Source organism: Drosophila elegans, unplaced genomic scaffold, assembly GCF_018152505.1.
Source record: "Drosophila elegans isolate 14027-0461.03 unplaced genomic scaffold, ASM1815250v1 contig_476, whole genome shotgun sequence".
Lineage (NCBI taxonomy): Eukaryota > Metazoa > Arthropoda > Insecta > Diptera > Drosophilidae > Drosophila > Drosophila elegans.
In genome coordinates this window covers 22,672,391-22,700,189 of record NW_024545863.1, presented here as the reverse complement: position 1 = coordinate 22,700,189, position 27,799 = coordinate 22,672,391, and the positions used below count along the sequence as shown (strand labels likewise).

The following is a 27,799-nucleotide window of genomic DNA, read 5'->3' as shown; positions in this document are numbered from 1 at the left end:
TTAGTTTTTTTTTTAATAATGGAAGTTTTATGTTTTTGTGGTAAGACATGAATTGCATGTATTTTATTTTATGGCTCATGAATGTATAAACTTTCAATTGGTTTAGTTTAACTCTTAACTTAAACGGAATAAGTCAAATCTGAAATAGTGTTGACTTTAGATTGTTAGAGACTACTAGTTTGAATTTGACTTTAAATTTATCAATACCCGCTTGGTTTAAGTTAATTAAATCAACAGAAATATAGAATATTAATTTGAACAATTGTTTTCTGGTCGCATTCCTACGAAATGTTAAAGTTTTTCTTTGTAGACACCTATGTTAAATTTCAAACCGTAAACAATGTTAAGGAAAGCTCACATTTCTGAGCTTTTTGTGTTGTGAAATTTACCGGGTATCGGCCGTGTATAAAAAGAATTGTATCTCTTTCAAAACAACAAGATAGTTGATAACTGCGATATCTTGAAGAAATGACTCTTGTGAGGACCCTTAGCATTGACAATAACTTCATTCCGTGGCTGTTGTGGAGACCAGCGAGAAAGGCGGGGGAATCACCGCCGGATAATTTCACATTCGATGGGCCACAGGTGGTGGCGTTTCATTTCGCGGCCAATTGGCACGGTGATAACCTGAACAAGTGGAAATCTCTTATCGATGAGGTGGCACAGCAGTTCGCCGGTCGGGTTCTCTTCGGCCTGAGAGACATTTCCAGCATAGCGCAGTTCAATAGTAATTTAAATCCGGAAGACTTTGGCAGCTACAGGAAGGGATTGCCCCCGCGGATCTATGGCAAGGATTGCGAGGGCCGAGTCTACGAAATGCACAAGCTGGTCAGCGCGAAGTACTTGAGAGAATTTTGCGACCAGCTGCTGAAGGAGCAACTCTTCCAGGCCGTGGTCGTGGGCCCCACTGCTGCACAGGATTCAGCGCCAAGGAACTACTTCGAACTCCGGGAGCAGTGCAGCGGCGACATGCTGGTAATGCTCTACGACCCTGCCTGCTACTACTGGCCCATCCAGCAGCGGAAGCTGCGCAAACTGGTCCGCCTTCTCCAGCGAGGATCTGCCCATTATGGTCGTAGACAAGGCGAACCAATACCTGGGCGTGGGCTTCACCCGCTGGCTGCAGATGATCAACTGCCACGGCTCTACCATTTTCTCCTCGCCACGTCGCGATGGCTGGGACATTAAGCTGCAAACGCGGCTGGAGAGCACTCGTGGCTATCTGCGCTACATTGCCCGGAACAGGCAGCCGGAACTGAGGGACTATGACGGCGATGGGGAGCCCAGGGGACCAGAAGAAGCCCTAGAGTTCATTAAATGTTTGTTTTAGACCTAGCCATTTATTAATCGTAAGTCGTAGACAAAATTATTAATACAATTTAAATCCAATAGTTTCATGTATCGAAGGATTTTTTAAGAAACTAGCTTTCCACCTAAATATATTAGTGAAATAAAATAAGACGCAGGCTTTATAATTCAACTAGTGGTCTACATCGGAATGGTAGGAAAGGATAGGATAAATTACATTTTCAAATATATTTTGAGTGCATTTTGAAAAATATATAGAAAATGTTAACTTTTGTAAGAACTAATTTTCAAAGGAAGTTATAATTTTTCTTTGTTTATTCTTATCTTTGAAAAGATAAAAATACATGAATGCTATTTGGATGTACATTAGGGTAGTTAAAAAAAACTACTCTCACTGTTTAATGTGCTAGATTTTGTATTCGAAAACCAATTAATATTTCAAGTTTTAGGCGTTGAACAATACTTTACAAGTATTTACTCAGACGACACTTAATGGTCGTTTCTTAGAATACATTTTTTGATTTAACGCAACAGTACGTACTAGTGTTAACTTTATTTTTTTGGTCCTATTCCTAACAGCTTGGAAGTAAAATATGCTTCTACCTAAAACATTAACTTTAATAGTTATTTTTTGTTTTTTTTTTTTTTATATTCAGAAACATTGAATGTCCCTTATCTTTCTGATAACCATTTTCATATAACAAATTGTATTCAAATCAACTCAATCTCAGGGAATTCAAACTACGTCTGGAATCGCTCTAGACACCCAAAATGTTTACCAAAATTACCGGAAATCAGTACGCTTAGTTCGGTTTGAAGATAAGGCTGTATATTTAGAACTTTACTGGGTTGTTGGCGTCCCTCGGCTGGACGTGGATCATGACCTTGATAGCGCCGCCGGTGCCGCGGCGGGAGGTCTCGAACGCCTGAGCCGTCTCCGAGATGTCGAAGTGGTGCGTCACCAGACGCTTCACATTCACCTTGCCCGAAGCCACCAGAGCCAAAGCGGCGGAATAGCTGAATTTTTGGGAGTAATCAGCAGTTTTAATGACCCCTGAATCCAGCTGATAACTCACTCATTGCAGTAGCGGAAAACTCCGCGGATGTCGATCTCACGTGCCAAGGCGTTGATCAGCGGCAGCTTGACCTCCGGAGCACCCATGCCCACCACCACCACCACACCTCCAGAGCGGGTGGCCTAAAAGAAAGGGTCTTTGGTCCAGGAAAGCCATAATGAGAAATTATAAATCCACTTACAAAGATGGCCAGACGGGCACTGCTCTCGGCTCCGCAGCAATCGATGGACTTGTCCGGAACCTCGCTCATCGTCTGGTGAACCACCTTGACGGTCTCCTCGGCGGACTGATCCCGCTGCAGGAGCAGCGTGTGCGTGGCGCCTAGCTCCTTGGCCACATCCAGTCGCTGCTGCACCAGGTCGGTGATGAGGGTCTCCGAAGCACCCATGGCTTGGGCAGCCTAGTTGGCAAATACAATGCGTTTAACTGCAATACATTTATTTCGTGTCATATTAATAGCCTATCTTACCAGCAGGGTGACTAAACCAATGGGACCGGCGCCAAGGATGAGCACCTTGGAGCCCAGACCGACACCTGCGCGACGACAGGCATGGACTCCTACGGACAGGGGTTCCAGGAGGGCTCCTTCCTCCATGCTGACGTGATCGGGCAGCTTGAAGCAGAAGTCGGCGGCATGCTTGTAGTACCTGGTCAGGTTTCCATCGTAGGGAGGCGTGGCGCAGAAGACCATGTCGGCACACAGGTTGTACTGGCCCTGCTTGCAGTGATCGCAGTAGCGACAGGGCACACCCGGTTCGATGGCCACACGGTCGCCCACCTTCAGGTTGGTCACATTCTTGCCCAGCTTGGCCACCAGTCCAGCGGCTTCGTGGCCAATTATCATCGGCTTGGTCAGCACAAAGTCCCCTATGCGCCCGTGAGCCAGATAGTGAACGTCCGAGCCGCAGATTCCCACACTGTCCATCGCCAGGAGTACCTCTAAAAAGTTAGTTGACATTTTATATATATTTAAGGTCATAAAACATCAGGTAAACTTTTATAAAATACCTTCTTAAACACACCATGTTATATTTTTTTTTTTAAATTTATATTTAAGTTTAAAGTAATTGTAAAATTTGTATAGAAATACCTCAAACTTAAAAATACATTTCCAATTTTTAAACCATAAAAAACCTAACTGATCGGATCAAATATAATAGTAATGTATTTAACTATTTTCTATTATAAAAAACCTTTTTTAATCAAAGCCATTTAAATTGTCAATAGTTATAAAACGTGAAAAGGCTTAATTAAATAGCATTAGATCTTTATAAAAAAATCTGCTGGCTTGAAAATATAAAAATACATAATGCTTTTTTAACATGTTTAATGTGTGTATGCACAGTTGCGGTCTAAATATTAATAATAACAATAATAGTAAAAAGAGTTTAAAAAAATGTATTGATGGCATAGGACGATTTTAATTTTTTTAATTTTTCATAGTGCTTTCTTTTTTTTAAATATACGTTAATAAACAGTTTAAAATTCAAAATTAAAAAAAAAACTTTATCTTTGATACATACGGACTTTTATATATGTCCCATATAGCATGTTTATAATTATATGTATTTTTAGTTGATTCTTTTTTCATTTTATTTTTTCATAAGCTATTAAACTACATACTATTATTTTGACCGCATTTGCAAATAATATACGTTTATTACTTACCATCGTCGGCAATTTCCGGAATCGGGCGTTGCTCCTGCACAAAGTGAATTAGTAGTTGGCAAACATTTGCCTAATTTAGTTCCGGTTTAAACTTACTAGTCGCAGGTCCTCGATTCCGTGGAGAACGGCTGTCAAATTATCTGTTGCCATGATTGTTGCTGATTTTTTCCGTAACACGCCTGCTTGCTTTGAAAGCCGATTTAGAACTGAATTCAGTATCCGATTCGTTTGATATGCTGCGCTCGCAAGTCGGATTTCATAGTGGTGTACTATATAAATAGCTAAGTATTCAAATTAGCTTCTTTACCCATTTTTGCGTGTGTTGGTTTCCTCGACCGGAATACAGTTATAATCGGTTATATAGTCTATGATCTGTGAAAGTTGAGCACAGTTATTATTTTAAAGAAATTTGCACTAAAGACACTTGCAAGAAAATTGTCAATTTTGTCAATGCTAGGCCTATTAAATTACAGTAATTGTCAAGAAAATCGAGCCCCTTTTGTTCATTTTATTTGCTATCGTCTGTAATTCGATGTTGTTACACCACTTACTTAAAAACCCGAGAACATCTGCTTTTTATTTACCACTTTATGTGTGTGGGCGTCTCGAACCGGCAACAACAAAAGTGAAAAAAGCTCCCTTTCTCTCTGTGTTTTCTTCTCTCCGAGACTTTTTGCTTACTTACACTCAGAACTTTTTCAAAACTTTTAGAATCTCAATAGCCATTATGCAGGGGAAAGAAAGACTGGGGGTGAATTACAGGTCATAAAGGTTATACAAAATTAAAAATAAACTAGTTAAAAGTAATAACATGTTTTTTATAATATTTTTTTTAGTCCAACTCAGTGGAATAAAAGTTTTTAGGATTGCTTAATAAGTTTTCCATTTCGAATTATTCTGAAAGTCGGATAGTAATTATTTTACGTTTTTGTGTTAATGTTTAAAAATGGCTTTGCTTTTGAATACTTTTTTTACGAGTGTACACATATATATGTTTCGTTATCTGTATATGTATAAAGAAATCATAAGTAGTAATTAAACAACGCAATAAGACTTTTTATCAGGTTTTTGTTGTTGCTAAATAGTTTTATTGGTTTTATTTCTCTGGCTAATATATTCATTTCAATAAGTGTTTGATATTCGGATTCTTAACATATAGAATTTCTATTTTAAAAACGTTTGCTTATATATGTATATCTATGTGTATATATGTGGGCTTTGCTGCGGTTTTTATTTTTATTGGCGTAGAAATAAAAAATGTTTGCTTAAAACTATGAAAAAGTTTCCATCACGTCGACTGCGCATTTAAATTGGCTGATTTATTTGGTGTTAGTTCATTTTGAAGATAAATGCATAATTCTGTAAATGCTATTTCAGTTCGGTAATATGTTTGTTATATGGTTTTAAATTTGGCTTTGAGTTAGAAAGGAAAGCAAAATTTCAAGTTGCAGGCTAGTGCCCAACTGCAACAGTTAAATGTTTATTTGATAATCTTGCACTTGTCCCAAATAATAGTGGATGGAATAAAGTTCATAAAAATAACTTATACTACTAAATCATATCTAACAAACTACAATTCGGTTAACAATCAAATTATTATATTCCATTGGTTTTTATTTGGCGGACTAAATTGGTTCGTTCGGGGTTTTCCCAAACTGTGGTTTAGACAAAAAATGAGTGTAAATTCCTCTTTGAAAATATAACAATTATCTGTGACATTTACACATTGAGCAATTATTTATAGTGACATTTGCAAGATTATATCTGTTTCGGGCTTCCGAACTTCGAACTTGGGTATTTATAAGCTTTGCGAGTGTTAGATTTTTAGTAACTTAATGTTAGGCTCTCTAGGGTTTGGATTATGTTCTGGCTGCGATATCTAACTGCTGGCTTTTATACTGACTGTGTTTCGGTTCTATAAAGCAGACATACGATTATGTCAATGTGAAAGGAACAAATTTGGCCAAAGGAAACTTAATGTGTTGATCGTACGTTTGTAACTACGTTTTTTCTTTGAATATCACACTTATGGTCGAAAATGCGGGGCCAGGCTGCCTACATGGATAGCTCCTGGCGCGGTTTGTTGATATGCAACCGCTGGGGATCCTGCGGCGCCACACAGATGTCAGTGAGGATGACCACCTCGTAGGGACTGCAGTCGGGCATCCGCAGGAAGCCGCACAGCCAGCCGTAGAAGCCCTTCTCAATGTCCGTGATGTCGTTCACCCAGCTGCTGTACTGCAGGCTCAGCTGGCGCACTCCCGAGTAAATGCCCAGTCCAAAGGTGCACAGCAGGATGGCCAGCGGATAGACGACGAATAGCAGCGGTGTGACCAGGATTTTGTGCAGGTACGTCCTCTCCTCGCAGTAGTAGTTGAACATGTTGTACCAGGTGAGGGTGCCAATGTAGAAGGAGTACACCGCCGAGATGACGGTCACAAAAGGCAGACAGAGCAGCGAGATGAGCAGGATGTGGAGGCCGGTGCCGCAGCTGCAGGTGCAGCACAGGTTGCCGCCCTTCTTCGAATCACTGGCCATGGCATGGGCATTCAGCTGCTCCAGCTCCTCGCGACTGATGTTTATCTGCAGGTCCACGGACTGGCCCTTCTTGCGGCCCCGCTTGATGGTGCCCGTCATGGTCAGGTAGTTGCCGCCCTCGCCCTTGCGCGCCTGCGCCTGGTAGCCCCTCTCCAGACTCTGGTCGTAGTTGTTCAGCACACTGGTCTCCCCGGACTCCAGGTCCTCGTAGTTGGCTATCTCCGGCGAGGAGCGCTGGTTGCGTCCCCGTCCCTGTCCCTGTCCCTGTCCGCCGTGCAAATCGGACGTTCGGATGTTCACCCGCTTTTTGGAGGACGACCGGTTGCTCAGGCAGTCCTGCGACTTGCTCAACTTGGCGTCCAGGCTGCTCTCCGAGTAGCAACAGCTGCTGGGCGTCACCGTGCTGCTCTCGTGCCGTTGCGACGTGGACTTCGTGCCCTGCGAGATGGACTCGATGTTCTGCAGCTCGTTGAGATTGCTGTTCGATCGGGCCGATTTCTGGCTGTGCTGCGTGGAGCTGGCCGAGTGGGTGCTGGCCAGGGTGTCGTGGGCACCACCGGGAACACCCAGCTCCCCGGGCAGCTGGGGCAGCGGCTGTTTGTTCTTGATGATCAGCTTGGACTTGCGCAGCTCCTCTTCGAGGCCTGGATTCGAGGGAGATAGTTTTGGCCGATTTTGCTAGAATAAAAACATGGAAAATGGTTTATACAATATATAAACTGGTGTATTACTCATTAGAACATGAATCAATAGTGTTTGAATCATGTTGTCTTATAATATTTTATGGCTTAAGAAATCGGATTGTTAATTTTAGCCATGATTTAAAGAATATAAACCATATTTATATATTTATTAATCTTTAATCTTAGTAAAAAACGAATAATGGAAAATGTGGCTTAACGAGATAGAAACTAAACCGAAAATTATGTTTTAATGCCAAAAGGCACATAATTATTTTGATCTATAAGCTAAATAATGTGGCTATTTCTATGGAACGTGCAAAATATGAAGAACTGTTGAAATCGCAATCGAGAATCATTTTTTATTAACCGAATCATTAAGACATAAAATTCAGATAATTAAGACTTTGGTAAGTACTGCAGGAACAGTATACTTATAGAATATTTTGTTCGAACAACACTATTGATTCATCTTGGAGACTATTTTCCCATTTCTCACCTGCACACTGACAATGTGGTCCACATAGTTCTGCTTTTTGGCCTCCGACTTGGTTTGTTGACGTTTCCGCGGCGGAATAAAAACAGGGCGTTCCTTGCTGCCCGTGCTCGTGTCTCCACACAAGCCGCTCGATCCCTTGCCCACCATATTATTTGGGTTTTTCTACAGACTATTGGCACAAAGAATTTTATAATTTATTTTTTCCCTGCCCTGTGGCGTTACTCAACGCCCAGTAATGCAAGAAATGCACTTCCGGCCCGCGTCGCTTCGCGACTGTGTTGTTATTGATTTTTCCTGACTGACTGGCGCGTCCTTGTGCCGATTTTGTGTTCAGAGGTGTTTTTTGGGGGCTGCTGTTGCTGCATTTTGGGTTGGGCGGCAATGTTTACAAAAAAGTTGGCGCCTGCGCAGGCGGCAAGTTTATCTTAAAACTGCACTTAATTCAGCAACAATGAAAACTCCTGAATATAGTAAATGCTTCCTTATTTATGAATAGATTTTCTACTAATTAAATTCACAATTTGATTGTATTTGTTACACTTGTCATGATTTTTGGTCTTATAAAAGTTTAAGGAATAACAGTCTATTTTCACCCAAACAGCTGATATGAACAGAACGAAGGTGGCTGCGCTTGTGATTCTGGAGTGACCAAAACAATTTGGACAAACAAGATTTCTCATCTTTAGAGACAATCGCGCCCTTAGCACCGACAATTTATGATTTCAAATATTGCTACGATAAATATATTTTTGTAATTATGTGCTATTTTGTAATCTTGCTGCAAGAATGTTAATATTTTAAATATTAAACTACTTATCTCAAATGTAGCATTGTTATAAACGTCAACTTTAGGTCCAAAATTTATTTAGAGAAAGAAAACTAGCTTGCCTAAATACTGAATTTTATTGCTAACACATTTAAAAACTAAACAATAAATAAATTGCAAGTCGATTTGCATCGAAGTCAAACTGATGAATTTGTTTCTTAGTATATGTTTTCGTAATTTACTTCAACTTTTAAAATTGTAACATTTGTTATTTGGGGCATTTGGGCTGCGCCCAAGATTGCTAAAAAGAGGATTGCTGTTTGTTACCTTCATTTTAAGTAGTTAAGTGATTAACTCCGCCTTATAAAATTAACGCTTTTAAGTAGAGCGAACTAATTGGTGATGGATTCGGTCGGCTTGCTTGAAATTAAAATATAACTTTAAAATGTTGCATACCTTAAAGTTTGAATATTGAAATATTTTAGTAAGCCTGTAACCGTTTAATAAAAATACTTATTAAAAGGGAATCGTATTCGTCGTTTACTCCATTCTCTTACTTATATTATATTAGGTAGTAAAGTATCAAGTATTTTAAATTGACCATATTATTTGCCTTCGGGAACCTTGGGAGGCACTCCAATTAAAGGACCTGGCTTGCGGGTGGCAGCTGCCTCAGGTGGCATTGGATTTGAGAAACCTAGGCTCAGGCTTAGGATTACCAAAATAAAGATTACTGCATTCATTTTGATAAGCCAACTGACAAATGCAGGCTTTTTTTTTGTTCCAAAAAGTGGACCAAATCAATTCGTAAAGGCCATGATTGTAAATTGCTTAATGTCTATGACGAATACAGAATATCATGTGCCTTTCTTCCCCTATTACTACAAATGTCTTGGCACTCAAGTAATATAAGCTCTTCTTAGCTGGCACTTAAAATTATATATTTTTTGTATTGTTACCAATAAAAAAAGGCCAAATCACTTGATTGGGAAAGTGAAGAAAACAGGAAGTGAGCAGCTTAACAAATTATAATGAAATTAGACAAATGAAAAACTTTCCGACCTCATTACTCTTAAACAAAGCCAAAAAACAAGAAGGATTATATAATAAAATTAATGTTAAGGGTACACGCTGGAAAACAGCAGTTACATAAATCAAATGTACGAAAAAAAAAATGATTTGTTTTATTGGTACTCGGCACATATACATACGTGATTTCAATTGCTTATGCCTCGAGTGCAATGCAAATACGATTAGGCGAAATGTTAGTTTAATTAGTAAAAATTTCGAATTACATAATTGCAATTAAGATTGCGTGAGGAACTTGTTCTACAGATCAAGTTGTCCAGTAGTTGCAGATAGAACGCTGAACTGCCGCGCACGCAAACGAGTCTTCTATTTCATTGGTTTGCTTTGGCTTGTCTGGGGTTGAGTAACTTTGGTTTGGTTTGGTTTGGGTTCCTAGGACTCTCGGCTCGGGCAACACTTTGAGATAATTATTTTGATATGACAGGCGGAAATGGCGTTAACAAGTGGCAACAACTGCGACAGCGCACATTCGGCCAAACCAGTGTTATCCGACATGTGATTGCTAGAACGGTTATCTGCATAGACTGCCTACCATTTCCCCTGATGATGGGCATAAAAATTCAATGACCCATCCTCCATCCTCCATCCACCGTTTTCCCTGGCAGTTGAAGGCATTTGTCATAAAAAAGATTTACGTCTCTTTGCCAGCGAAACGACAAGTCATTATATCTACTTAAGCCGCGCACTCAATATGCCACGGATACGGGTGAAAAGTTCAACGCTCGTGAGTCAGCAAAGTCAGAGTCAGAATCGGGAAAATATAAGCCGCGAAAACAATTATGCGCCAGAGTCGCCAAAAAGAAAAATAAAAGGCAAACGAGAAGGGAAGAACATACAAACAACATTATTTATGCGGCAGTTTGGAGGTGCGCCGTCTGTCTGCCCGATTTTTTGTCATTATGGGGCTGTTACTTATGGCGACTTGGCGCTGTCTTACGAATATGTATCTATATCTGTATCTGTATCTGTCTGCGGCTTTATCTGCCAAATGAGAAACTGCGCATGCGCACGCTCGCCCCGCTTCCGTTTGCAAACCCAATCTTCAATCTTCCTATAGGGCTCAGTCAGAACACGCCCGGCTTATAGCCTCTTATATAATTAGCTCTGTTTTTCTTGTTTTGATTTTTTTTTGATTATTTTTTGGCTTGAGTGTTCCGCTGCCTGGGCAGCCAAAGAACTCGGCTTGTGTCTCTGTCGTGACAGCAGCCAAATTTGCCACAGACACTCACATTTTCCTCACTCCCATCCTCCTGACTCGACTTCACCTTTGTCCAAGTCAACAAACTCGCAGCAGACAGTTCCGCCCCCCAATTTGGGCTCTTTGTCTGACTGCCATCCACTTGAAGGGGGTTTGCATTTAAAAATCAGTCAATATTTATTTATCAAAACAAAATCGTTTATGCACTTAAACCTAGCTTGATGTATGATATAATTTATTGCTTGCCGCAGATGCTAAGCAATATGCAGTCTGGGCTGGTCTTAAAGAGGGATAACCTCCGTGGATTTTGGGGTTCACAAATCAAAAATAATATTTTCCAAAGTTTAAGAAAAAAATATAATTTCCATATATGTGCTCATAGTCTGTGTGGACTATTTTTCTCAAAGACCTCGTTTAAAATCAAGAGCAAACCGTTTGGAACACAAAATTTAAATGTTGTCCGTGGGCCTTTTGCAGTATCAACATAGCTTTCAATTTAATAAAGGTTTTAAATTTAATATAGTCTTTGACCCACTTAAGTTTGAATTTTTAGAGATATGAAAATCATAAGATTTATTGAAAAATGTATCGATATGCTTAATCACTTTCAATGCCTCCTTGGACCAGCCCATCTCTGTTATTGTATTCATTGCCGTTTTATAAAAATAGACTTTACCCTCCGCAATTGTTTGACAGTTGCTGCAGAGTTCAGAACTAGGATGGTGTTGCTCGGAATGGTTACTCCAAGCGGAAACTGGACGGAATGGGGGAACCCCCGAAAAGATTGAAAACAGAACGCCCGGCACAACAGTCTTTCGAAGGTATTTTAGATGAGCCCTAGGAGGAGCCCCATTACGAGATGATGTTCTGGTAAAACTGCGGCTTGTTCTGGTGCTCCTTGATGACGTAGAAGCCCTTGGGCTTGCCATTGCCGGCGAAATACTTGTGGAAGCTCTGCTTGCTGACCGCCTGGGCGGGTGCGTAATAAGTGGGCGACTTGGGCTTAAGGGACTTGCGGTACTTGGCCTTCCCACCGCCCGCACTGAAGCCCTTCTCGGCGGTCTCGTTCTCCCAGGGCTGGCGCCAAGTGGGCACACTCTGGATGTCCAGCAGTCTATTCCGATCCGCCGCCGAGACATGGGCGAAGTGGGCCTTCTTCGAGAGGGCCTCCTTCAGGACAGGCAGGTTCCAGTGGTAGATGCGGCCGGGCCGGCCGTTCGAGCTGAAGGGAAACGAGACCTGCAATTGAAAGCGCACTGATTAGACAACATTACCCGTACACTACGACTGGCGTCCCATAAATCAGCCGTGCTCTGGCGTCTAAATCAGGCATTCTCCATGCCATCCTAGGCCCAAACAAATTGCATTTTTAATTGAAGCTTGGACTTGGTTAATGGCCTGCATATTAATTTCTGGTTCAGCGGCCAGACTCCGTGAGAGCGTAATAATTTTCGTGCCACAGCCTGTCCGACATCCACTGACATTGACACTTGCCGCATTAATTCAGCGCCCCAGCTCTATAAAGGCCATGTATTACAGCTCGGAATGTTGTATGTTATTGGGGATCGGTATCGGGATCGGAATCGGTGTCTCTCTGGACTTCCAGATACCCACTGGTTGGCTGGCTGGCTGGCTGGCCATGACGGACCCTATCGACATGCTATTTTTAGCCCAACATACCCATTTCGGGCATTGGGGGTAACACGCATATAAATAGCAACTGCAACTGCAACTGCGAACTGCCACGGCAGCCGGCAGCCGCATGTTTTTCTTGGCCAGAGTCTGTTACCAAGTCTACGAAATGGGTAATCCATTTCGCTGCCACTTCCACTTCTCCTCTCGTGGGCTCTTCTGGCCGTTTTGCAATTTGTTTTATGCGCATGCGCTGGCCGATGCTTATCGCGGTCTAGGCCCAAATACAAACCTGGCCAGATCGCTGGACTACCCGGGTGAGAGCCAGTTTTAGCCATAGCCAGAAGGGGACAGACCAGAGCATTGTGTGTGCTGATGTCTATGGGGTAACCTAATGGAATCCCGTTTACCTTTTTCCCGTTAGCTTTCAACGCCGACGCCTCAGTAACTTGCGATGTTGCTGTTGCTTCTGCTGCTGTTGCTGCTGCTGGCGTGCTTGATGTTGCTCGTGTGTCCGCCACTGATGTTGCTGCCACTGTCATCTTGTTGCTGGGTGCGTTGCCATGTTTCTTGCCAACACCACCACCACCACCACTATTACTACCAATCGACTTGTCCTGCTGGTCCGGCAAGGCATTCTTCGCACCGGGTCCTGCATAGTAGTGCATATTTGGAGGCAATTTGATGATGAACATGTGTGAATCATCGCGCGAGGAATGGCGTCGTGACTCAACCGCCAGTCGCTTCCGGTTGTGGCTGTTGGGCGCCTTTACCTTCATGAAGCCCATCTGGCTGCAATGACCAATAAAGTTTGGGCATGGAATATGCAATAGCGGCGGGTGGAGAAATTCTTAGTGTCTGGTAAACGTTGTAAGCGCTTTCTATGAATATATCATTACATTATTTATGGCTGGCACCGAACACGGGATTTTAATTAAGCCCAAATAAAAGGCGTGCACCTACCCCTCCTGCCTGTCTTACTTAGCAGTGAAAGAAATGAAACCAAAATCTTAAGGTATAATTTAAATTTTTTAATTCTTGAGCTCAAAGATACTTAGCTGATGTTACCTCTTCTTTAAATCTTTCAACTTTATGTTGCCAAAGCCTATTTTTAGGGGTTTTCAATAAAACATTTTCATAAAAATTATTACCAAATAAGGTTTTTATAAATATTTTTAAATACTATCAACAAATTTAAAGGCTGTTTAAGTTTCATAAATGTATAATTTTTGGTATCTATCTCAACCTTTAAAAATCACAAGATATTGGATTAGACTTTTTTATTGCTTTTATGGTACAGCTACAAACTAATTGTATATTTGATGAAGATTTTATAAATATAATTTGTTAGTATCGTACTAAATATAAAAAACATAACAAATTTGAGTAAGAACCCCCGATTTTTTTTTCGCCAGTGTGCTAACTCACCTGAGCAGCTTCTTGTTGAGGCCATGTGCACTTCTGGCCAGTTGTTTGTGCTGTTTGATGGCCGTCAGAGGACCCGTTCCCGATCCCGATCCCGCTACCGCTCCCGATCTTCTGTCCAGCCTCTTGGTCTTGTGGTGCAAGTGGGCCACATCCTTGGCCAAAAGTGGCGCTGCAGTCGCTCCTGATTTGCCGGCTCCCTGGGCCATCGAGGCGAGGCACAGGAGGCAGAAGAACCTGCGGATTCCAAACTGCTTTAATGGCCTTCGTTTTATGCCCCGACATTGCTGGTTTTATGTGCGAAGTTCTATGAGGGATTAGGCTTCCTGTGGTTTGATTGGACCCCACGGCCAGGGTTCAGGGTCGTTCAGGCGGCACTTTGACAGGTGAGATGGCCGAGGTCTTAATTTCGAGCCGTTCTGCTTTTCTTTTATTTTGCCTTTGGGCGGGGCCTGGCTAGTGTGTAAGCCAACTCCTCAACTTTAAATAGATGATGTGCTTGCCCCCCTGTGAAACTGAAAACCACTACCACTACTCGCTGCCGCTGCCGCTGCTCGAGTGTCAAGTAATAATAAGGAAGAAAGCGGAAAACGAAGCAGATAAAAATGCAAATAGGCACGTACAATTACAGGGAAAATCTGGGGGGAAAAGTGCGGATATCATGGGCAAAAGACAAACGCTTCGAGCTGGGAAATTTAAGAGGCATGGGAGCATTAGAACCGACTAGAATGCATATCTCGGAGGGTGTTGCAATCACCGATACCTTGGCTTAAAATGCCACATTAGAAGATCATATTGCTGCACTTTCAGTCGGTCCTGAGGTTCAACTTTGTCAAGCGAAATGCTATTGACCGACTAAGCGTTGGGGTTCTGCATACCTTTAGTACGATAAAAGTAGTACTGCAGCCCTTGGCGGTCTTGCGCTCGTTACAAATTATCATGGAAATTGGCTAAGTTTTATGCAATAAATGTAACCGAAGGCCCGCCGACGTGCCCGGCATTCTGAGCCAAGACTTAGCCCCCGAGCTGCCGAAGTTAATGTATGCAAAGAAGCTGACTGTGAACTGAAAATAAAAGACTAAAAAACCTTAGAAGCCGAGAAGCCGAAGAAGCTGCATAAATTTCGAGTGCAAGACAGCAAGAAAACTCTGCCTGCCGGCGGGATTAGAGGCCAGTCAGGAGCTGATGGACGGGAATGGGGGCCAATCGATTTTGTGGATTGCATACCCATGGGAGCCCAATCGAAAGCGCCCAAATCAACACGTACTTAGCAGTGCCCACCACATGCTTCCATGGTCTGGCGTTTCGAATACTCATGTACATGCCCCATCCTAAGCCACATCCCGATGCAAGCCAAACAAACACCCCGGGCGGGTTGCTCCTACTCCTTTGTGTCCTCTGTGTCTGCGCTGTGGTTTTTGTGGCCATTTTCATGTTAACTCTGTATTGATAAATTGCAGAATAAGTGAATGCATTTTTTTTTTTTTTGTTTTTCTTTTTTTGCCGCTGTTGTTGTCCTGGTCCTGAACATATGCGGCATTTTTGAATTATTAATGAATTGCCGGCACAAAGGAGCCCGGCAGCCATACAACATACATGCACACTTTAGGCAACAGCAGCAACATGAGTTTGCGTGTTTGATTTTTTGAAGACAAAGTTTCGAAAAGGGTTTCGTGTGAAAATTCGGTAAACCCGACACATCGCACCACCTTCGATAATTTTGAACTGCTAGGGCTGAGATTAACAATTCAGAAATTCACACTGGTCTACAGAAACGTTCTTGTCAAAATTGTAAGTGCGTTGTATTAACATTGTGAACAGAAGGTAGCATTGGATAAGTCTTAAAATGCGTATCGATCTGAAGGAACTATTGTTGGTGTCCATGTCCACAACGCCAAATAGTGTCATTCATCTGCACAAGCGATTCAGGTGCGGGAAAATAAGGTGAGTCGGTGAGACTGCAGGTCTGGTTGTTTTTTTCTCAAGTTAATCAGTAAAACCCAAAGTTACTTTGTTCACTGTGAGCTGCAAAGGGGACAGCTGCTCATCCGACAGGTGAAGCGGATCCGACGCACTTCATCCTTGAGCAGTCGGCTGCAGAAGCGTCGCCGTCGCTTGCAGCGTATGTTAAATAAAGGAAGTGAGTTTGGGTCCAAACCCCCACCAGTTATTTTCGAGGATGGCTTTACTCAGACCACAGCCAGTCAAACGCCCCAACGGGAGTGGATCAGCAGCAAGGTGGATACCTCAGATTTGGTGCAAACCATTTCCCAGGATCAGCAGGCACTCAATCCCAGCCACCACACGTTAAGCATAGCAGTGGGAACAAAAGTGGTGCTGGACAGTACTGCCAGCCAAACGGACCACCAAAAGTGCAGTAATATCCAAGTGGATACCTTCGATTTGCTGTTCTTCATTTCCAGGGATCAGCAAACCCTTAATCCCGGCCACCAGTCCCTAAGCAGCCAAACGGAGAATCGGCCTCTGCAGACGCGTACCACCCAGGTGGAGGTAGCAGCCAAGACCAGCACCACCCAGACCCAGCTCGCCAGCTGCTGCCTGGCCACACAAACGGAGCTCCCCTGTACCAATTCCGCTGTCCAGACCGAGATCAACTGCCAGCACACGAACACCCAGACCTTCCACGACGACGAGGAGGAAGTGATGAAGTCCCATCTGCAGCCTCTCTTGCTCATCTACGAATTGATCAAGAACCAGAGCGACCTCATCCAGAACGAAGTTCTGGCGGCCATCAACCAACTGTTCGATCTCACCCTGCTCGGAGTGAACAAGAGGCGACTGGAGGAGGACCTGCCCAGAGAGGCGTCACTGGAACCACTGACACATGTCCCCCTCAACCAGATGGGGGATAACTATCCAAAGGAGAAGCTCATATCGGAGGCGGAACTTCAAAAACTTTTATTAAAGTCGGTCCTTAAATTAAGGACAAAAAGGTAAGAAATCATAATTTAAATTCGAACCTTTGACAACTTTAATTTTGTTCCTAACCACAATCGTACAATCATGAGGCATTCACTTTACTGATTGGAAATGAGAAGACCACAATATTTTCCGGCTTATTATTAGATTTTTGTCTAATATTTATATCAATATATATATATTTATTTAGAAAACACTGCTCAATTTTACATTTAAAATAAGGCATATACCTTTAAATGAATGTATATTTAGATGAATAAAAGAAAATTTAAAGAACTTTAGTCTTCATTTCAATAACTTTAACAGCACCTTAATAGTTTCAACATAAAACCTTGAAAGCGTTATAGCTAAGCAAACCGCCGCAAAGGCAATTTTTTGCTTAATTTTTTAGCGTAACTTTGCCAGACAAATAACAATAAAATGTCTCATCCATGTTGATTTAGCAGCAAACTAAAAAAGCCTCCATCCACAGAATCAGCAAGAGAAAAAGGCTGACCACTGGTCCCTCATGGAACTGTACGATGAAGTGCAAGAAGTGCTACCTGCATGGGCACCGCAGCAGGTTACAAAGGGTGTCCAGCGGGTAGGTGACTCAGTCTTCCATCTCTAGACTCCCAAACTCAGCCATTCTTTAATGCCTTTCCCAACCAAGGAACCAAGAAACTCAAACCGAAGAGGCGCAGACGAAGGACGCGGTGGTTGGGGCAGAAATGGGCACGCAGACGGAAAAGGAGCGGGGACGCTGGACCCTAAAACGCAGCTAAAGGACCCTCAGTCACCCGGTGTCCTTCGAACTTACCCCAGCATCCAGGTCGCCGTTCTCATCCAGGTTGAACTCATATTAACGAACTTGGGGTTTTTTTTATCGTTGGCACTTTTAGCATGTGATTTGTAGTAAATGCAATCGAATCAGAGTCTCAGAGTCTTTTGCTGGTGGCGCCAAATGTTACAAAACTGCATCTAAAGTCGCGTGAGTAACGAGTGAGGTTCGGTATTCGGAGTCGAATTCAAAGTCGCAAGTCAGCCGCAGACACGTCCGCACACGATAAAATCTCGCCAAAGACTGAATGAAGCGGGCCGGTCGTCGTTGGCGTTTATGCCACAGAACAAAACCACCGAGTGGATACGGGTATTTCAGCTGGGTGCTGCACCACGTCATGACTAACCACCGCATTGGTTTGACCCTAGTCTCCTAACTTATAATCATTGTGGTTCTCGGAAAGAAACCTCATCCGAAATCCCATTTGGAAGAGTGTTTTTGAGTTAGTATGCAAATAAAAGTTGCTGGTGTTGTAAAGCCCTAAAACCTACTCTTTATGCTACGCTCTCTACGTATTAAGATTATTAGTGACAATTAGTAAAAATTACATTTAAAAAATATATATCTTAATGATTTATTCAATTCAACTAATTTATAATTGATACCCAGTAATTAAGCCAAGAAATCGCTACTAACAACAAAATATTTATCTTTTTAAATAGAGTTTATGGGGCTAAACACTTTTTTCTTGGTAAAGTACGAAATAGTTATCTTTTAATGGTCCTTAGTACAAGTAGTTCGTAGACTTTAATAAGCCACAACTCCTTCAAGTTTTTTAGTTTTCCTTTAATAAACTCAATAAATGTTTGTTTTAAATTACTTATAGGGTGTACAGTATTCAATGTTTTGTAGAACAATTCTGGTTTCTTTATTCTCTGTCTTTGGCTACTCGTTGAGCGGCTTCGACTTCGAGTTTGGAGTTCGGCTTTTTGTTTACGTTCCCAATCCCCTAACACACACCGCTGCCCCTTTCCAATTCTTACCCATTTTTCCGACGGTATGCAAAAAGCAACAAACAACAATAACAAAAGTCACGCTTAACGACTGTGACGTCGTCGCGACTTGGCCAAGTCCGTACCACTTCTGCTCCCTTTTCCCCTTCTCCCCTCGTTGTGTGGACTATGTCCAGTCTGCAGATCGGGACCGGCTTCTAAAAGGCTGGCCAAATAATAAACATGCAAGTGCCGCATGGCATGGCATAGAAAAGAATAAAGAGTGGCAGCCGAAAAGTCGGAGTTGGGGTGTGAGTGCGAAGACACATCTGTGACATCCCAGAGAACTTGGGCTAAGCCAGGGAGTAGCCTCGTCCACTGATTGATTACCAGGATGGACCATGTTCCATGGTCCATGGGAAACGCCCCCCGTGGAAAAGGGGTTGCAGTTTAATTGAGATTTATTTATGGTATGTGTACTGTGTGCGACGAAAAGACAAAAGAACCCGCCTGGCCCAACCCAAACCAACCCACTGGCCATGCCAATCCCAATTTGAGTCCCAATCCCAGGTCAGGTTCCCATCAGGAGCCACGTCCATAATAACGAGCAAACAATGCGCTGCGTTCCTGGGATCTGGCAATATTTGGACAGTGGGCAATTGAGGAACTCCAATTGTGTGGCTGCCGTTTCAGTGGTTGTTATCGATGATGTTGCCGGGCCACTTCATCGCACTTCACCTCACTTCGCCACCGAAAAAGAGTGGGGCGAACCAACGGTTTGGGTCGAAAATTGGGCGGACGCCGCCTGCTTGTTATTGTCAATTGTTGGCTATGAGTGGCATTGGCATCGATTTTGCTTTTGTTTTTGGCTTTCGAAGTGGCCGTCTTTGTTAAGACAAGTTAACAGATTGCATTTGCAATTCCAGGTGGCGGTGAGTGTGTGTGTATGTGTGAGTGTGTGGGTGACATTCTAACTGTCCGAATCTGGTGGCCTGGAATTCGTAACTCCCATTTTCAAAACCATACCCATCATTGATTTCGAGTTGGGGGCTAAGTGGCATGTTGTGGTTTACTCATACAGCAATTTTGGGCCAGCTCACTTGAACTGGTACACAGACAAGAATTATAATGACTGTAACACCAGTTAGTTTCTTAAATTTATATGTACTTCTGGGAAATAGTAAGTAAGGTAACTTTAAATTTTAGTCCTATAAAAAGGAATTTAAAAAAAAAAAACCTAATTTTTTAGTTAAGACCGCGAGCTTCATAAATCAAAAATCAAAAGTCGAACTGAATGTTTTAAAATAACTTTATTCCATTTTGAACAATGAATGAATGTAGAATAATTCTGTCTGTAAATTCAAAATCAAAACGCCCACCTCGAGTTCAACTCGTTAAGCCCAATTAGGCATTCGCAATTTCAGCTGGATAGCTCGTTCTAGAGCACAACTTTCACTTTAACTGCGAACAATGGCTGACAAATTTGCAGACATCAAGTAACATAAATTGTAAGTAAGACCGCCACAAAATGGCGCAGACAACGGGTAACAAAAACTCCAGGAAAATGGCGCCTTCTTCCTTCCGGTCTGCCGCCGAATTGTGAGTTGCAAAAAAAATAGTCCCTCCCAAAAAAGATTCGAAGAAAAATGGAATAGAGAAACTTTGATTTTAATTTTTTTTGCTTGTTTTTGTGCCAGTCGATATCCCTGGCCTCTTGGCCGTAAACCACCTTCCATAAAGCTGCCATAAAAAAGTGTGCTGGGAGGCAATCATTTCCCAGAAGTACCTGGTATACCTGGTATACCCGGCACCAGGTACTTGCAAATTTCCGCAAGCGGCCGCAAATGATTAATGTCAATAAACGTTGGCCGATGGAAAAGCGCTGGGATCATTCAAGAAAGCAGTTCCAGAGATGGAGAGCCAAGAGCCCGGCAGCATGTGGGTCGTGAACCCGAGAATCGAGGACAGCGGCGATCAGCAAGCGTCGTGTGGGTGCACAAGTTCAAGTGGTGCGGTGGTTCAGGTGGTTCTGGTGGTGCTGTGGGCTCTGCTGGTCAGGTGCAGCGGTGGATAGTCTCGATAAGTTGAAAATTGCCGGGGCATAGGCACACACTATATGTACATATATATGGATGCTGCAATTACTGCCGCCATGAGGCAGCAATTTCAAAGTGAGCGAAAATCTGGCCACGCCTACCGACCACAATAATTAGCTGGGCGTTCTAATGAGGAATTCGAAAGTGGCACCGCCTCCTGCACCTTGGGATATGTCAACTGTTTTTGTTTTCATTTTTTTGTATTTTTTTTTTATTTCTTTTTTTGTTAGCCATGCCAGGCATGTCCAGCAATTTCACCGCTCATTCAAATGGCGGCGGCATTTGCCCAAGGCTTGCATATATGCCACGTCACTCCCGCCGACAATATGTGACAGGTGGTTAGCCAGGGAAAACCTTTTGGCTTGGGAAACTTGGGAGCACGCAATCCACTCCGATCCGATCCAAAAGTAATGGAATGCTCAGCTCTCAAGGGTCATTGTCATCGCATGCAGACTGAAGGAGCCAGTCGGCGGGCCTCTAATTCAATTATCAGACGGACTACATTCAGCATTCTCGGCCCCACACAGCGTCACCAACTGCAGAAAATCCCATTCTGGTGCAATTTAGCTAACGGCGGTTCTGCATTTAAGCCATATTTGGCTGGATCCGGTAAATGCTTTCAGACGCCTTGATTGACAGCCGCAATAAATGGTGGAATTGAGGTGTTGACAGAGTGTCAACCGAAAAGGATCTGGCGGATCCATATTAAACTTAAACACTGGCGTCCACTTGATCGGCAAAGAAACTTAACCCCCAGAAACCAGGAAAACTAGAGCTAAACCGGGCATTGAATTTAAATGTACATTTCTGCCACATTGTTGGAATCTTTAAAAACATTTAAAAAAATCAAAGGCAAATGTTTAGCTTTGTGCATTACCATTTTTTTGTTTATTAGATCTAGCTATTGTTTACAATAAGAAAGCAATGAGCTTAAAAGTGTTCAGTTCTACGTGTGTAAGCTGGTAAGATAATCATTTTTCGTCTTGACAACTAAATTAAAACGTTAATGTTCGAAAATTCTCCTCTCCCTAGAACATTTAAACAAATTATTTTAAAGGTAGCCAATTTCAAATTGTGTTTGAATAAAGCTGCAGTTTGCGTTCACAAATCATAGACAAATTAATATATATTACATATATATATTATATTTTTGTTGAGCTATAATTGGTATTTGTTTTATTTAAACAATAAAATTAATATTTACATTTAATTAAAATTGAGTTAATTTTTTTTTTTATTGGTGTAGCCATCACATTTTGAATTACTTAGAGAACGCGCCAAACCATGTACTAAAATCTAAAATACCGAAAAATACCAATCAAGTAACGATTGTGACATCGTTTGGTGGTGGTTTTATCAAACAACGAAGCAACGGTCACACTGCAAGCCAATTTGGAAAATTTGAGCGAAAATTGTTGGTAAAAAGGGTGTTTGTGTATTGAAAAGCCTCAGAATTGGTGTGAAAATGACGTCGCTGGACCCGGCGCCGAACAAAACGTGGGAGCTGTCGCTGTATGAGCTGCAGCGTAAGCCCCAGGAGGTGATCACGGACAGCACGGAGATCGCGGTGTCCCCGCGAAGCCTCCACAGCGAGCTGATGTGTCCCATCTGCCTGGACATGCTGAAGAAGACGATGACGACGAAGGAATGCCTGCACCGCTTCTGCTCCGACTGCATCGTCACCGCCCTGCGGTCAGGCAACAAGGAGTGCCCCACGTGCAGGAAGAAACTGGTCTCCAAGCGCTCGCTGCGCGCCGATCCCAACTTCGACCTGCTCATATCGAAGATATACCCCAGTCGCGAGGAGTACGAGGCCATCCAGGAGAAGGTGATGGCCAAGTTTAACCAGACGCAGTCGCAGCAGGCGCTGGTCAACTCCATTAACGAGGGCATCAAGCTACAGTCGCAGAACCGGCCACAAAGATTCCGCACCAAGGGTGGTGGGGGTGGAGGCAATGGTAATAGTGCCCCTACCAGTGGCAGTGTGGCGGCTCCTCCTGGTCCTGGTGCTCCCGCTGCTGTGGCCCGCAATGCCTCCAATCAGATGCATGTCCATGACACAGCCTCCAATGATAGCAACAGCAATACCAACAGCATCGATCGCGAGAACCGGGATCCGGGTCATTCGGGCACTTCGGCGGCCTCGGCAATTACGAGCGCCTCCAATGCGGCGCCCTCCTCATCGGCCAATTCGGGCGCCAGCACTTCCGCCACCAGAATGCAGGTGGATGACGCTTCCAATCCGCCATCGATGCGGAGCACACCCTCGCCGGTGCCCTCCAACTCGAGCAGTTCGAAGCCGAAGCGCGCCATGTCGGTGTTGACTTCGGAGCGGTCCGAGGAGTCCGAGTCCGACTCGCAAATGGACTGTCGCACTGAGGGCGACTCCAACATCGACACCGAGGGCGAGGGCAATGGCGAGCTGGGCATCAACGATGAAATTGAGTTGGTGTTTAAGCCCCATCCCACAGAGATGTCCGCGGATAACCAGCTAATACGGGCGCTAAAGGAGAATTGTGTGCGCTACATCAAGACCACAGCCAATGCCACCGTCGATCATCTCAGCAAGTATCTGGCCATGCGGCTCACTCTCGATCTGGGCGCTGATCTACCGGAGGCCTGTCGCCTGCTCAACTTTTGCATCTACGTAGCTCCCCAGCCACAGCAACTGGTCATCCTGAATGGCAACCAGACGTTGCATCAGGTCAACGATAAGTTCTGGAAGGTAAGATGCGCGACAAGTCAGTATTAATTTGGTCTTAATCCCTTTTCTTTTAGGTAAACAAGCCGATGGAAATGTATTATTCGTGGAAGAAAACCTAAGCAGAACGAACGGAAATTAGTATTAGGTCGTTTATTTCAGAACTGGAAATATCTCTATAGCTGTATTGCTTAACAAGTATATAATCATTCATTCTAAAACAAAATATATATGATTGTAAGTAATAAGTTTCTCGTTTGGTTAATTATTGACAAGGATTAACTGCCTAGTGGCTTTATATGTTTTCTATAATTCAGAAGATCGTATTTGTTTGTTTTTTTGTACAACTAAAAATCGGATCTTCTTAAATTTCCCGAAGTAAGCATACAAACGATTATTTTAATTCCTTCGGTACCCGTCCCAGTTTTTCTTCGATGGCTTTTTTGAAGTCGTGAAACTCAGCACTACCCCCAATTTCGTTGCTACATTTGACCTGAATGCAACCAAGGCATCGAGTGATTTCCATTGGGTTGCCACTCAGCACGCATTTGGTCAGATCCTGCTCCAATTCACGGGGTAGGCCCCTGTTGATGAGTTCACTCAAATCGCCCTGAGTAATAATTGGCTGGGACTTTAGCTGAATGCACATCTTGTAGATTTCCAAGTACTGCTCGGTCTCATTCTTGTCACCGGAACGTCTCTCCTTCATGAATTGGCCAAACAGCTTTGCAGCAAGCGGGTCCGACAGGATGTCTTTAACCCTACCAAACAGTCCATGAACACGGAGGACTTCTTCCACAGTCATGTCTGTGCAGCCGCAGAAACACTTTATCATTTCTTGGGCCCTGTCCTAGATTGTGTTGTACATATTCATATAATTACTTATGTTCACGGAATATGTCGTTAACTACCTTGTACGAATAAGAGGCCATCGCGAATATCCTTGATGATGTTAGTCAAAAGCAAAATAATAACTGGTATTCAAAAGAGGCGAGTCTTTCATTTATATATGGGATACACCGTTTTACTTTTTTTGGTAATATTTCGAATGATTACCAACCTATCATGGCTGTAAAATAGGTGACGAATCGCACCAGTTGATTAGGTATACCAGTAGATTAGGTATACTTAACAAAATTTATTTAACATTTTTTGAGAATCGTTCAAAAAATATGATATCCAGTTGTCATATGACATAAAGAGTTAAGAACTTCCCTTCATATAGTCTTCCTGCCGAAAATATATAAAATTTTTGCATGTATTTTGGATGAAGTCATTTATTTCTGACATTACAAAATAAAAACAGGTAAAATAAATTGAAGTAGGTAAAGTTTCTGTTCCGTCTGTGGATTTAATATTAAGAATGTAAATGTTTAGTGAGCCTTGGCTCTAGCACGATTCGTAGGCCACAGTGAAATTAGGAGGACGGTTTCCGCTTCTTTGTCGTTGTATGACTTTGACTAATCTTGGATTCGTGGTAATGAGTGGTGGGGGCTGTCAAGGCACTGGGAAAGGAAAGAGGAGCGAGGTTGAGTGCGTTTATCGAAAGGTAACATCGTGACTTTGGTAGGCGTTGCACAGTGAACACAAAGCTTTAAAATGGCACCGACTATATCATTTCGGCACCCGACGCATCTTATCAACAATGGCGTTCCTAAAGTCTGCGAAATCGCTGCTAGCCTCAATCTCGTTGCGACATTTGCCCTGGATGCGATAAAGACCGGAGTTGATGTCCGTTCGATTGCCGCTGAGCATGCGCCTGGACAGATGCTGCTCCAGATCATAGGGCAGGCCCAGATCGACGAGTTCGTCCACCTCATCCTGGGTGAAGGTGCGCTGCGTCTCCGGCAGGAACTCGGAGCACTTCTCGTAGATGTCCAGGTACTGATCAGCCGCTGTTTTGTCGCCGGACCGCTTCATCTCCAAGAATTTGCGGAACAGTCTGGTGGCCTGCGGATCCAGAAGGGTTTCGTGAACGCTGTTCGTCAAGGAGTAGATCCTTCGAACCTCGGCTGGCGTCATGTCACTGCATCCGCAGAAGCACTTTATCAGCTGCAGGGGTATGTCCTATCAATACGGATGTTGATGATTAAGACACTTCCTGTTAAATTTTAAGAAGTATCTACCTTGAACGGTCTGGAGGCCATGACGACAGACTTTTTCGGGGTCTTTTCTTTAAATATTTTCTTATTCATCGACAGGTGGACACATACATCGTTTATATGCCCGGTTTCTTATATCGCTTAATTTATTTGGTCAACAAAAGTGTGATTGTCTATAGGTTTGCATAAAATGCAAGATGTCTATTTGGTTAAAAGCATCTGGTCAGTCTCAATGTGCTTGAAATCTAGTTACCCGCATTTTTCAAAAGAAAAAATAAATACTTAGCGATACTACTGCTCCAATTTTCAATTTTTTTATTTCAATGGTTCTGAAATAAATAATTCATTAATTTCAGTATGGTATGGGTGGTGTTTTTAAAATAATTATCATTATATCTACTCCTTTTTTGTAACTATAAAAAAAAGTTAACTTTGTTAACTTAACTTAATCGCCAAAAAAACTATTCGAAACAGGTGATATGGAAATTTAAAAGAGTTTCATACTTTATTGGGAAAATATATAAAATCAAACGTTTGTATACAATAGAAAAGTCAGCAACTTGATTGCTCCTACAGCTTCGACTTGAGCGCCTTCATCAGCTTCTCCAGCTTGAGGGCCTTCTGGAAGTCCCCGCTGATCTTCAGCTTGCCGGTCATGTAGGCGGGGGCTGCCTTCAGTTTCCCGGAGAACATGTCGAAGAAGTTGTTCGAATTCATGGTCAGTGTGGCGTCGGGAGCGGCGGGCGGTGTTCCAGATCCGCAAGAGCCGGAGCCGTTCTTCAGGTCCAGGAACCAGGTTCCCTGCTCAGCACCGCTGATGTTGAACTGGAAGACGGCCTGCGTCTTTGAGACGATCTCTGGCGAGAGTAAAGATTCGATTTTCTGGAATAACTGGGGTATCTTTCCGCTCCCTTCAGCTGCTGGAGCAGCAGAAGCACCTCCTGCCGGATCCGCATTCTCAGCCGGGGCTCCCTTCTCCTCCACGAAAAAGTCCACCATCAGTTTGTCGGCATTCTCGCGTATGCAAGCGTAATCCGTGAGATCCGTGATTCCCACCGATTCCAACACTTCGTCGTCCACGAAGAACTGACCGCTGAACTGTCTGGGTTCCCGGCTCAGGATGGCGTAGGCGGCATCGGCCATGATCTCGGGTTTGCGTGACCACTGGGCAGAATCGGGACCGGTGAGCATCTCAATGGCCGCCGTATGGATGGCAGTTCGCGGCCACAGAGCATTGACGGCGATTCCCTGGTCACGGAACTCCTCGGCCATGCCCAGAACACACATGGACATGCCGTATTTTGCCATAGTGTAGGCTACATGTGGGCCAAACCACTTGGACTTCATGCTCAGCGGCGGCGAAATGTTGAGGATGTGGGCGTGGTTGCTCTTCTTGAGGTACGGCAGGCACTCCTTGGACACCAGAAAAGTGCCGCGGGTGTTGATGTTGTGCATCAGGTCGTACCGCTTCATGTCCGTATTCGGTGTGTTGGTCAGCGAGATGGCGCTGGCGTTGTTGATCACGATGTCGATGCCCCCGAACTTGGCCACAGCGGCCTCCACAGCACTGCGCACCTGTTGCTCGTCGCGCACGTCCACCACGCAGGGATGGGCCCTTCCTCCGGCCTTCTCGATCTCCTCGGCGGCCGAGTAGATGGTCCCCGGCAGTTTGGGATGCGGCTCGGCCGTCTTGGCCGCCACCACTATGTTGGCTCCATCGCGGGCCGCCTTTAGGGCAATCTCCTTGCCGATTCCCCGCGATGCTCCCGTGATGAACAGTGTTCGCCCGGCCAATTTTCCTGTGTTAATCATCCTGTCCAAAGTTTATAGACCGATCGCTGTAAGAGATTGAGAGCCACTAGTAACGGTGATAGTGCTTGAAATCAAAGATCCAAGAGAAAGTCCAAAGTGCAGATTCAACCGATTTGATCCATAACAAGTTGGCGACCGAGAGAGAGCGGCATCTTGCTCTCTCCTTTTCGTTGTGGGAACTGGCTCCCATTAGAGATGGACGCGTGTCACTCACGAGCCCAAACTTAAATGTCAAATTTTGAATCTTATATTTAAAATACCTGAACTTAAGTAAATTTATAAATAAATAATGAATAGCATATATAATTAGTGAATGAATTTTTAATACACTGTTTTTGTAAACACGTTTGTGTCACCTTGAGCATATGTTCAAAATATTTTTCATAACAAGCACTTTGTGTATCGTTCTAAGAACACGAGAAGTGCACATCTCCGGATTCGATAACGTGATTACGTTACGTTTCTTCAATCAGCTGATAAATTAAGGTGACCAAGCTAGTAGCAATTTTTTAAATTC

At 43.4% G+C, this 27,799-nt stretch overlaps 9 protein-coding genes and 1 long non-coding RNA gene across 10 annotated transcripts; 4 read left to right on the top strand and 6 right to left on the bottom strand.

Annotated features, from left to right (window-relative positions):
• Window positions 1-25: 25 nt before the first annotated feature.
• Window positions 26-2,131, top strand: LOC108147222. The gene is given in 3 exon segments (XM_017273601.2): window positions 26-1,049; window positions 1,051-1,349; window positions 2,040-2,131. Coding segments are annotated over 2 exon segments (861 nt in total). The 5' UTR covers window positions 26-468; the 3' UTR covers window positions 1,331-1,349; window positions 2,040-2,131.
• Window positions 2,116-4,285, bottom strand: LOC108147219 (sorbitol dehydrogenase). The gene is made up of 6 exons (XM_017273597.2): window positions 4,149-4,285; window positions 4,053-4,086; window positions 2,854-3,323; window positions 2,566-2,784; window positions 2,385-2,506; window positions 2,116-2,325 (listed from the first exon to the last, which is right to left on the bottom strand). Exons 1-6 carry the CDS (start codon window positions 4,200-4,202, stop codon window positions 2,142-2,144), a joined length of 1,083 nt encoding a protein of 360 aa, XP_017129086.1. The 5' UTR covers window positions 4,203-4,285; the 3' UTR covers window positions 2,116-2,141.
• An 843-nt stretch (window positions 4,286-5,128) lies between these two features.
• Window positions 5,129-8,575, bottom strand: LOC108147094 (transmembrane protein 169). The gene is made up of 2 exons (XM_041709584.1): window positions 7,770-8,575; window positions 5,129-7,268 (listed from the first exon to the last, which is right to left on the bottom strand). The coding sequence occupies exons 1-2, from the start codon at window positions 7,914-7,916 to the stop codon at window positions 6,108-6,110; spliced, it is 1,308 nt and encodes a 435-aa protein (XP_041565518.1). The 5' UTR covers window positions 7,917-8,575; the 3' UTR covers window positions 5,129-6,107.
• A 2,405-nt stretch (window positions 8,576-10,980) lies between these two features.
• LOC108147309 lies at window positions 10,981-17,902 on the bottom strand. Its single transcript, XM_017273733.2, has 4 exons — window positions 17,619-17,902; window positions 13,883-14,116; window positions 12,865-13,246; window positions 10,981-12,061 (listed from the first exon to the last, which is right to left on the bottom strand). Exons 1-4 carry the CDS (start codon window positions 17,657-17,659, stop codon window positions 11,675-11,677), a joined length of 1,044 nt encoding a protein of 347 aa, XP_017129222.1. The 5' UTR covers window positions 17,660-17,902; the 3' UTR covers window positions 10,981-11,674.
• On the top strand, window positions 15,620-17,733 carry LOC108147308. Its single transcript, XM_017273732.2, has 4 exons — window positions 15,620-15,823; window positions 15,886-16,833; window positions 17,292-17,402; window positions 17,472-17,733. Exons 1-4 carry the CDS (start codon window positions 15,726-15,728, stop codon window positions 17,581-17,583), a joined length of 1,269 nt encoding a protein of 422 aa, XP_017129221.1. The 5' UTR covers window positions 15,620-15,725; the 3' UTR covers window positions 17,584-17,733.
• A 4,117-nt stretch (window positions 17,903-22,019) lies between the features above and the next one.
• LOC108147303 (E3 ubiquitin-protein ligase RING1) lies at window positions 22,020-23,616 on the top strand. Its single transcript, XM_017273727.2, has 2 exons — window positions 22,020-23,392; window positions 23,446-23,616. The coding sequence occupies exons 1-2, from the start codon at window positions 22,133-22,135 to the stop codon at window positions 23,488-23,490; spliced, it is 1,305 nt and encodes a 434-aa protein (XP_017129216.1). The 5' UTR covers window positions 22,020-22,132; the 3' UTR covers window positions 23,491-23,616.
• LOC108147304 lies at window positions 23,536-24,387 on the bottom strand. Its single transcript, XM_017273728.2, has 2 exons — window positions 24,280-24,387; window positions 23,536-24,218 (listed from the first exon to the last, which is right to left on the bottom strand). The coding sequence occupies exons 1-2, from the start codon at window positions 24,298-24,300 to the stop codon at window positions 23,763-23,765; spliced, it is 477 nt and encodes a 158-aa protein (XP_017129217.1). The 5' UTR covers window positions 24,301-24,387; the 3' UTR covers window positions 23,536-23,762.
• Window positions 24,388-24,629: 242 nt separating this feature from the next.
• LOC108147120 lies at window positions 24,630-25,657 on the bottom strand. Its single transcript, XM_017273412.2, has 2 exons — window positions 25,495-25,657; window positions 24,630-25,435 (listed from the first exon to the last, which is right to left on the bottom strand). Exons 1-2 carry the CDS (start codon window positions 25,561-25,563, stop codon window positions 24,983-24,985), a joined length of 522 nt encoding a protein of 173 aa, XP_017128901.1. The 5' UTR covers window positions 25,564-25,657; the 3' UTR covers window positions 24,630-24,982.
• LOC121467573 lies at window positions 25,346-25,773 on the top strand. The gene is made up of 2 exons (XR_005977631.1): window positions 25,346-25,428; window positions 25,570-25,773. It is a non-coding gene; the product is annotated as an uncharacterized LOC121467573 (long non-coding RNA).
• Window positions 25,774-25,950: 177 nt separating this feature from the next.
• LOC108147307 (hydroxysteroid dehydrogenase-like protein 2) lies at window positions 25,951-27,445 on the bottom strand. Its single transcript, XM_017273731.2, has one exon. It carries the CDS (start codon window positions 27,280-27,282, stop codon window positions 26,041-26,043), a length of 1,242 nt encoding a protein of 413 aa, XP_017129220.1. The 5' UTR covers window positions 27,283-27,445; the 3' UTR covers window positions 25,951-26,040.
• Window positions 27,446-27,799: the final 354 nt, after the last annotated feature.